General features: G+C 38.5%; 1 protein-coding gene across 1 annotated transcript; it reads right to left on the reverse strand.

The window, feature by feature from the left end:
* Positions 1-8,254, reverse strand: LOC114267744 (double-stranded RNA-binding protein 1). Its single transcript, XM_082893894.1, has 3 exons — positions 7,929-8,254; positions 5,367-5,629; positions 1-1,315 (listed from the first exon to the last, which is right to left on the reverse strand). Exons 1-3 carry the CDS (start codon positions 7,948-7,950, stop codon positions 515-517), a joined length of 1,086 nt encoding a protein of 361 aa, XP_082750020.1. The 5' UTR covers positions 7,951-8,254; the 3' UTR covers positions 1-514.
* Between the last annotated feature and the right edge of the window lie 1,593 nt (positions 8,255-9,847).

Below are 9,847 nucleotides of genomic sequence, written 5' to 3' on the forward strand. Positions count from 1 at the left end.
TGGAAAAAATAAAAATAAAAATAAAAATACATTGACCTACTATCAAATGAGAGTTGTCAATAACAATCAAGTTCGAATTCAAGCATTTGATGAACCCACAATGTAAAAACTATCTCAGGGAGTTCCCAAAACAGAATCTGGAAAGAAATAAAAATAAAAATACATTGACCTGCTACCAAATGAGAGTTGTTAATAATAGTTATTAATAATAATTGAGTTTGAATTCAAGCATATGATGAACCTACAATAACAATATAGTTTATGTATATCCTTTTCCCCGACTTTAACCAATATTGACAAAGCACAAGAAGATATCAAGCAGACGAAAACTTTCAATGAATGACCTCTCCGCATCCTAATTGAAAGTTCACTCCAAAATCCCCAAATTTCTTTTTTTTTTTTTCCTCTTTTTTTTTTTTTTTCCCTTTTCTTTTTAAAATTATCTCAAATCTCCAAACCTGCAAAACCAATACCATTGAAACAAATCACCATCTAAGCCGCTACTAACAGGGACCTACACTTGCTTTGACCTGGAACTGCCTCCACATGCAGTCTGGTTCAAGCAATCTATGATCCATGGCAATTCTGCCTGACACATGGGTGAATTATTAACCATGGAAGCCACCTGCCCGATTCCAGGAATCGGGTTCGCCTCACTGTCCCGAGAAATCAAACCAGTTGGAGTTCCCGTCACACTCTGACAAAGATCCAGAGGATTACGATACAGAACCAAAGCACTTTCAACAGCAGATTTGTGTCCTCCGTTTCCATTAGAACTCAGTCTCTGACCCTGGAAATTCCTTTTTGTTTCCAAAGTTAAAAGTCCAGAATCTGCATTGGCATGATCCAACTGTTGTCCTTCACGATCATCAATAAGAACCTCCAAATTACCAGTGTTCTCAACTTTGATGTGGTTGCCCTTGTCTCCGACATGTCTCTTTCTTTGTGATTTCTTTTTGAAAGGACTTTTCTTGGGTTTCAGAGCTGTTGCGGTCTCCTGGGTACCAATACCCGAATCTGTTGCCTTCTTTTTGCTTGGAATAACGGTGTACATAGAGTTGCCTGTGGCTTTCTCATTAGACTCAGAACCACTTGTTTGGATAGCTAATAGAGCGGTTCTGGCAGCTTTGATCTCTGCTTCTTTTTTCGTTTTTGCTGCGGCTCCAATATACTTGATTCCTCCGATCTCAACCGTGCAAGAAAAATGAGGCACCCTGCCTTGTCTTTCATCCTTCCGGCATTCGTATGACGGAATTGCATAATTCATCTTCTGTGCATATTCCTGAAGTAAATTTTTGCACAAGCCCGTTGCATGCTGAAACACACACACAAAAAGAAATGAGGTCAGATATAATGATAGAAACACCCATCTATCTTGCCCATGACACCAACAAAGAAGCAGAAATGCAAGCAAATAAACTGTCAATGACAAAATACAGTACTAATAGCAATATTCAATTATAATACAAAAAATCAGCAACTTCCTGGTGTGTTAAATAGTACAAAAACAATAAAAGAACATATGCCAGGTGTATTGGCACATGTATGATGGTAAGAACTCCATAATGTCATGAGAATAAACAGGCATGTGTAGTTATGAAACTGTAATGAAATCAGCAAGCCCAGCAGGGATTAAAAACAACAAAACCAAAAAGTGAAGCACTTCTCCTTCACTTCAGGTATACAACTTACAAGTTCGCACACAAGTTTGCAATCCAATTTTTAAACAAATTGTAACACAGCCTCGCAACATGCAACTAGGGCACTTTGCACAACTAATCAAGGCTTCTAAAATTAAAGGTTCACGTATTCAAGTAAATTACAAGTATTGTCTAGAAGGCCTTCACGCTTATCAAGCATAGTTTAGGGCTTATCAAGTATGCTTATCAATTTAGGGCCTTCATGCTTATTAACTATAGTGTTTTGCATTCCACAACACTTCAAATCAGTGTAATACAGCAATTTTGTAGTTTCTTCACCCTCAAAGAGTACAGATATGAAGGAAACACAAGGCCTTCTCAACTTTTAAAAAGCACATTGTCACTAAAAGTTTGTTGTGGATATCTATTATATCTTCATGTGAATTGCAAATGTGGCCGGTGATATATACTTTACACGTTGGATTGAGGACTTACAGATGGGCTCACATTTGTCAATCTCTTAGAACTACACATACCTGGGTGACGGACTCCAAAAGACTTGATAAACTGCACCTATGTCCCAAATAAAGAAGTTCATGCCGCGCAGGCATGAGATAGTGCGGTGGTCAGATAGGGTGATTCTAGTGATTTACTTGTCCTTAGTCACGATGGTGGCTGTACCATGTGATCTTCACCTTCATGGTAGATACACTACGCCATTCTTCCGATACCTAAGCCAACAAGGTAAGACTGTAGTAGACAAGGTCTTCAACAAACCGGTGCATTACTCTGGAATCATGTGGCTTGGTGGCTAGAGATAGAGGCATTGCTCAACACGGCACCCCCACAGGTGTCACCGCCTTAACCTAGCCGTACTAAGAAAGATAGATAGCGCCCCATTGGACTTTGTACAAATGCTCAGAGATTGAGGTAAATCCAGAAAATTATTAGGTGCTTCCGGAGCACCACGTGGCCGTGCTCCTTCACAAAGCATCATACACCATGCCTCCTCACGTTTTCCAATCACTCAACACAAACTTGTAGGCCCTACCTTCTCCACCAATCACAACACCCTTGGAGCACCATATGGCTAAGGATGGCAATATCAACCCGGCCCGACAGGGACCCGAACTGCCCCGTCCCGATAAATAGGGTTTTTCCCGAAAATTATTCCCCATAAGGCCGGGCTGGTATTGAAAAATACATCCCTAATAATTTTCGAGCCGGGGACGGGGATAGGTTCCTCAGCCCCGGCCCCGGCCTCACCCCGAAATTTCCCCGATGCATCCCTGCCTCTACACCTCTTTAGTTGTATTATATAAATATCTGTTTTCATCTTATCTTCTCTCTCTCAACTCTCTCACTGACTCTACTCTCTCACTCTTTCACTCTTATCTTCTCTCTCAACTCTCTCACTCTCTTCACTCTTTCGTTCTCAACTCTCACTCTCTCTCTCAACTCTCTCGTTCTTCTCTCTCTCTCACAGCTCTCTCACAGTCAACGTCACGACGACATCACCACCACCACCGCTGGCCTCGACCCCCCTCTCTCTCTCTCTTCTCCTCGTTTCGATTTCTTTTTCTTTCTCTCCACTTCGTCTCTCTCTATTCTTGAGCAGAAGGTCCGTCTCTCACCACCACCAAACCCACTGCCACAGCCACCGTCACCGTCGATCTCGCCATAGAGCCTGGTCATTGGCGTCGATAAAGGTGTGCCAGATCTGTCTTCAGATCTGTTAGATCTGTCTTCTCTCTCTCTCTGATCTGATGTTGTTGTTGTTGATCTGTACTCAGATCTGTGTTGTTCAGCATAATTTTTTTAATTTGTGTTAATTATATATTGATCTGTTATATATTGAACAAAATTGATCTGTTAGATCTGTTGTATATTGATATGTATTGTTCAGATTAATTTTTTTTTAATGTGTTAATTATATTTAATCTGTGTTAATTGGATCTGATATATATTGATCTGTTAGATCTGTTATGTATTGAACAAAATTGGTTTGTTGATTTGTGATATATATTGATTAGTCAGTGATTTGTTGAACAAAATTCGAAAAAAAAAAAACAAAACAAAAGCTCGGGGATATTTCGGGGTCGGGGAAACCCGATCCCCGTTAGGGGACAGGGACGGGAGGGTGATGGGCTCCCCCGCCGGGGATCGGGGGCGGGGGCGGGGATTTTGTAATCTTCGGGGATCGAGGACGGGGGGTAGTCCCCGGCCCCGCCCCGCCCCGTCCCGTCCCGTCCCGTCCCGTTGCCATTCCTACATATGGCTGTGTTCTTGGAACACCCAATAATTATTCGGTAAATCCAAAGTTTTAAAAAGCGGCTGCAACCGTTACGTAACGGTTTTGGCGGTTACCGCCACCCGTTACGGCCGCTTTTGTAATGTGATTGAGATTCACAAGTGTGTCGGCCGTAGCGGCTACCGTAGCGGTTGTAACGGTGTCGTAACAGCCGTAACGGCCTATTACGCACCGTTACGTAACGGTTCCAAACTGTTTCTTTCGAAAAAAACACAAAAAAAAAAAAAACTGAAAATGGGAGAAGAGGGATAGAAAGAAGAGGGAAGATAAAGAGAGAAAATGGAGGAGCAAGAGATAGAGAGAGAGAAGAGGGAAGATGAAAAATATGTTATTGATTTGTTTTGAAGCTGTAAGACCTATGCTATTCTATTTAACTGCTATCACTAAACCATTTTATTTGTGTGTGTCTATCTATATATTGTTTGAAAATAATAATAATAATAAGTGTGGTCATTATCTATTTGGCTTGGTTAAAATATGTATATATATATATATATATATATATTTAGGCTCTTATTTATTCTCTTACTTTTGTCATTGTTTATCTTATATAAAATAGTTAGTGATTGATCGATTTTTTTATTAATATAAAGTCTTTAATTATTAAAATAAAATGTAAAAAACTCAATTTATAGTGATTTAAAAATATGAAATATATTGGATCATACTTAAAAATTTACAAAAATTGATCAATATTTATTTTTAACCCAATAAATATGATCATGGAAAAAAAATATGCATATCAGTAAGTTTTTTTCAAATTGTGCGAAAAATAAAAAAATTCACGGTTCCGTTTACCGCAACCGTTACACTACGGCCTTTACACCCCGCAACCGCAACCGTGTCACCGCCACCGTTACAGCGACCGCAACCGCTTTTCAGAACCTTGGGTAAATCCTAACACATTGATAAGCTCTGTCACGAGTAGGCATAACCTAACGAAATTTAGGAATATACAGAGAATATATTATGAGTTATGTAATGTCCTACAAATAGGAGGTAGTACCCTTACATCACTAGAACTTTCTAGCACAGAATCCAGGAGAGATCAAGCTCAAGCTCCATATTGCATCCTTGGTACTACGTGCTCTCTCTCTCTCTCTCTCTCTCTCTCTCTCTCTCTCTCTCATGGTTAATGTGTATCTCACTCGGACATCCCCTTTTTGTCCTCGGCATCCGTGACATGTAAATCCACCCCCTATTGACGCTTCGACCTTTGGTCAAGTATGATCTACCCTTTGTCATACATACTGAATAGTTTCAACTCGAGATACAAAAGTTAAAAAATATAAAATCTTTCATGGGCTTTTATTTTCTGTTGTTGGGCTTTGGGGGAGTTCATTTGTTTTTATAACAAAATATAGTATTAGAAAAAAGAAAAAAAAATTAAAACCTAAAAGATAAAATAAATTTACCACTGGCTGAGAAATGCATTCATTTATTTTCCCAGCGTCAGCTAGTCCCAGCAGAGCAACCTCAGCCGCTGACTGTTCTGCAGCTTTACGATTGAAAAATCCAGGCAGAGAATCATATCTAACATCATTCACTATTACCGTTGACTTAAAGGAAGGCTCATGGGAAGGTCCTTCCTTAATAGTCTCGTATACAGGTGTAGAAAGTCCAACTTTCTGAGCATACTCTTGCAACCGACTCTTGAAAACATAACAATTTGAAACACCTGCAATATGGCAATAGGACAAGATGAAACATTAGAACTTTAGAAGTAGTTCCACCTTAAAAGAAACAGAAGAAGCGTGGAAGATGAACTATATTGATAGATATATTTATTAACAAGTACTGCCAATCAACATATTCTAAGGAAAAGATGCAAGTGGACGTCTTTACCATTTGGTAATAATTCTAGTGTTTAAGCCCTTATCCAATTTTGTACTTAGTTTGTTGTGTCAAATCCTCAAATTTGAGATCAAATATGAAATACATAAAAAATTATAACAAAGACACAAAGCGCACATAAATCTACATGGTTCAACTTATAACCGATGTTAACATGCGAAAGACTGAGAAGATTTTGCTGATGAAGAATAAGAAGATGATGGGACAATGGCTGCTTCCCTAAAACCCTTAGCCCTCTTTACACAGAGTGAAGTTATCTCCAACCCAGTTGACCACCACATAACTGGATATTTTTCATACCTGGTTACATATTCAAGTCATCCCCTAACATAATTAATCTTTCTTAAAATGGGCACTATGCATACTTTTCATACATTAAAGATCATGGGTTTGTCAAAAACAGGTTTCACTTTGCAGTATGTTGACTCTGATAAAGCAAAAACACATTTTTCTTTGTAGCATATCTCCATGATTTGCAATTGATATCTTCACTGTTCAAAATTGACATCAATATTTTTTTATAATATTTGCTATTGACATCTATCATTGTTCAAGATTTTTAGTTTCGATTAATATGTTATTCCTTGTTTCGTCCCATAGGGAGCACCATAGGGCTGGGTTGCATTCCCTCAGTACGGATACTCAGCTTAAACTCTCCTAAAACGACCTGTCAAAAGATTTTACCCCATGTTTCATGCTTTGATGAAGTTGGAGCAACTGTCCATAGCTAATGCATTCGAGTGTGCCCTAAACCAACCAGGTGCAAAACGATGCAGTCAAGTCTTATAGGCCATGTTTGATTCATAAGACTAATAGTAAAGCTATTAATAATCTCATCAAATTAGTATGGTATTCACTATCTAGTTGGATTAGTAGGATAAATTAACTCCTTATCCATTGTTTGATTTGCATTGGATAAGAAAACATATGAATATAGGATTACAACTATATTTATCTTCTTTTCCAATCTTACCTACCCTCCATCAATATTTCTTCACAATCTTACTTTATCAAAATTTCTTCATAAACGTGGTTTTCAAAAAAAATTATAAATAAATAAATAAAAGCAAAATAAAAATACAAAATACAGAGGTCGTGTTTGGTTTTTTTTTAAAATTTTCTTTTTAAATATAAACAAATTTGATAAAATAAATATCAAAAAATATTTTTAAATTTTTAAAAATTATTTTTAGCCTTCTAAAATATAAAATTATATAAAAATAGCAAGTGTTTTAATTTTTAGTCAATGGTAAACTACCAATAGGTCCTAATAGGTAGACTTAATTCCCATTAAGTCCTATTGAAAATAAGTCTTTGTAAAATTGTCGCTAAAAATAATTTTTTGTGACAATTTTTTACATTCATCGTTAAAAATTGACAATTAATGATTTTTTTTGTCATGATTTTTATAAATTGTCGTTAAAACTCACAATTAGTAACTTTTTTTTATGACAAATTTTTTCCATAGGACCTATAAAACAATAAGTCTACTTATTAGGACCTACACGTAAGTACCACTTACTAATAATCCTACAAATTTATTGGATTAATTATTCATTGGATTAATAGTCCTAAAACAAAATTTCAAAACAAACACAGGATTATTGAACCCCAGATTAATAATTCCAATCCATGCTCTGCTCCTGTCAATCAAATATGCCCATAAAGTACTGTTTTATCCTTCATTTTTCATCCCTTCTATAACTTTATCAATGTTTTCACAACCATCTAGATTGCCAATACTAGCAACTACTATGAATTGAGAAATTGAGGAAATCAAAAAATCGGGTCAGAAAATAAAAGAAAAACGCACATTTTCAATTAACAATTCTGGTTACATAATTCAAACTCATCATAAGAATACCACAATAAACTCAACATTCAAAAATAATTTCAACCTAATTTTTTGAAATCAAATCTCAACCTAATTCATCGCTACATGAAATTTAGAGTTTATTTGCATTACGCATAACGAACAACAAAACAAAAATAAATAAATAAATAAATAAATAAATAAATAAAAATACGAATATAAAATCAAATCTCAACCTAATTTACATGAAATTTAGGGTTTAGTGAATACACATACACAAGCAAGCATAGATATAGAGGTAGAGAGAGACCTTGAAAGCAGTCATTAGACATTTTCTTTGGCAGTTCTTCAATGAAAATTAAGACTTTTTTGTACGAGAAACGTTGTTAAAGAAGAACCGAGACGATGATGATCTTCACTCCTCCTCAGTACTCGAATCTCTAACTCGAGAAAGGGTTTATGTTGTTGATGTGTTCGAAAGTACTTTTGCACTTTGGTGTTGGAACATCGCACCTGCATCAAACTCCATGAAGGCCACACGTATATTCAACGAAATGTCTAAACGCACGACTTTCTATCCTCCTCTCCAATTGGTTGTGTCAGTGGGCTTCAATAGGCTTACCATGACGTTTGTTTGCCTACTAATCTTTTAATGTTTATATAATAAATTAATCAAATAATCATATTTAGAGTAAATTAAAGTAAACTCCTAAGCACGCTTTTTAAAATACTGATTTTACCCATTAATAGCGTTACGTTTAGAATCCAAAGAAAAAGAGGAAGATTAGAGATATTAAATTTTTTTACTAAATGAATTATTAAATATCTTATATGTGTGAGAGGGTAATTTTTGGAAAAAATTGGGCCGAGCTGCGAGTTGGGCTTTGAGGCCCAAAACGCGAAGGACTGAGTAAAAAAGGCCGTAAAGGGTATTCCGGCCCAGGAGAGATTAAAGGCACTCCGGCTCAAGCTGTTAGAGTTACTCCGGTCAAGAACGATAGATTGATTCCGGTTCTGAGGAGATGTTAACTCACTCCGGCCCAAGGAGGTGAGATTACTCCGGCTCAAGAAGAGATAGTTACTTCGGTCCAAGGAAGAGTAAAACTACTCCGGTCGGGAGGCAACTCACAGTTGGGCCGGTCTCAGTTAGTCCGGTCGCAGTATGTTCTGGGAAGGCCGGTGTCGGAATTAGTCCGGTCGTGACTTACAATGGTTAGGTCGGTCAGAACTTGTTACTTGGAAGTTTGAACTAAGCACATCAAGGTTGAACAGGGCAGCCGAAGTAAGGAGTTGGAGGAGAAGACCGAGCTAAGGATAGTTCGGCCCTCTGTGGCTCGGTATAGCCAATTTTACTTCGGTCAAATGGAAGTTCGGCCATAAAGAAAACCATCCCACTTGGTTTAAGCAGTGGGGGAGGGTGTAAAAGGATAAGCATTATCCTTAGAAGAATGAATCCTAGGAGGACTCTGCATGGAGAAATACAAGTCCTACCAGGATTGTGCCACGGGAAACTTATAAAAGCCTACAAGCATCACCTTGGAGGAGGTAATTGAACACAATCTTTCTGAGAACTTAGAGCTTTGTCTATTTGTCAAGTTTTCTGACTTAGGCATCGGAGAGGTTTCCGGCACACACCCGCCGGCCAGCTCACGTTTGTGTTTTCAGGTGACAAAGCGACGTCGTACGGAGGAGCGTGGACTTGGTCAACAGGATTATACGAGGAGAATTATTTCCTCCCCGTACAATTGGCGTCGTCTGTGGGAAGAACAGACAAGAACAAAAACCTCTTGACTAGGCTCCTCATTTTCTCATTCAATGGCACACATTGAAGACTTGCCGCAGTCCGCCGTCGACGGACTAACTCCAGAGGGGGGCGCAAGGCGCGAAGGATTACCCTCTGTCCCTCCTATGGCAGATCTGGAGCCCCAACAACATAACTCCAGGAGGAGTGGCAGGGGAAGGCGGAATAGCAGCCCTCGACATTCTAAGAGTCCTGACAGGCAAAGGAGGAGGGTGGATCCTCAAGCCCTGGAACATCGCGTGAAAGAACAAGATGAACTAATTCGAAGGATGGCGGCGGACATGGAGGCTTTGAAACGCCAGATGAAGACTAAAGATGTGGCGACAGGAGAGGGGCGCAAGCACAAGACGCCCCCTCGCCACTCAGAGAGTCGTAGTAGGAATACTACACCCTCCCAAGGAGAGAGCAGAAGCCTCAGGACAGGCGAC

This window comes from Camellia sinensis, chromosome 11 (genome assembly GCF_055761805.1).
Source record: "Camellia sinensis isolate YWXY chromosome 11, ASM5576180v1, whole genome shotgun sequence".
Classification (NCBI taxonomy): Eukaryota; Viridiplantae; Streptophyta; class Magnoliopsida; order Ericales; family Theaceae; genus Camellia; species Camellia sinensis.

What these genes read in the sequence shown, in the direction of transcription:
- LOC114267744 (XM_082893894.1), bottom strand. Translation starts at nt 7,950, where the DNA reads ATGTCTAATGACTGCTTTCAAG. An exon ending in GTCTAATGACTGCTTTCAAG is followed by an intron (nt 5,630 to 7,928) that starts GTCTCTCTCTAC and finishes GCCATATTGCAG; the next exon opens with GTGTTTCAAATTGTTATGTT. An exon ending in AATGCATTTCTCAGCCAGTG is followed by an intron (nt 1,316 to 5,366) that starts GTAAATTTATTT and finishes TGTGTGTTTCAG; the next exon opens with CATGCAACGGGCTTGTGCAA.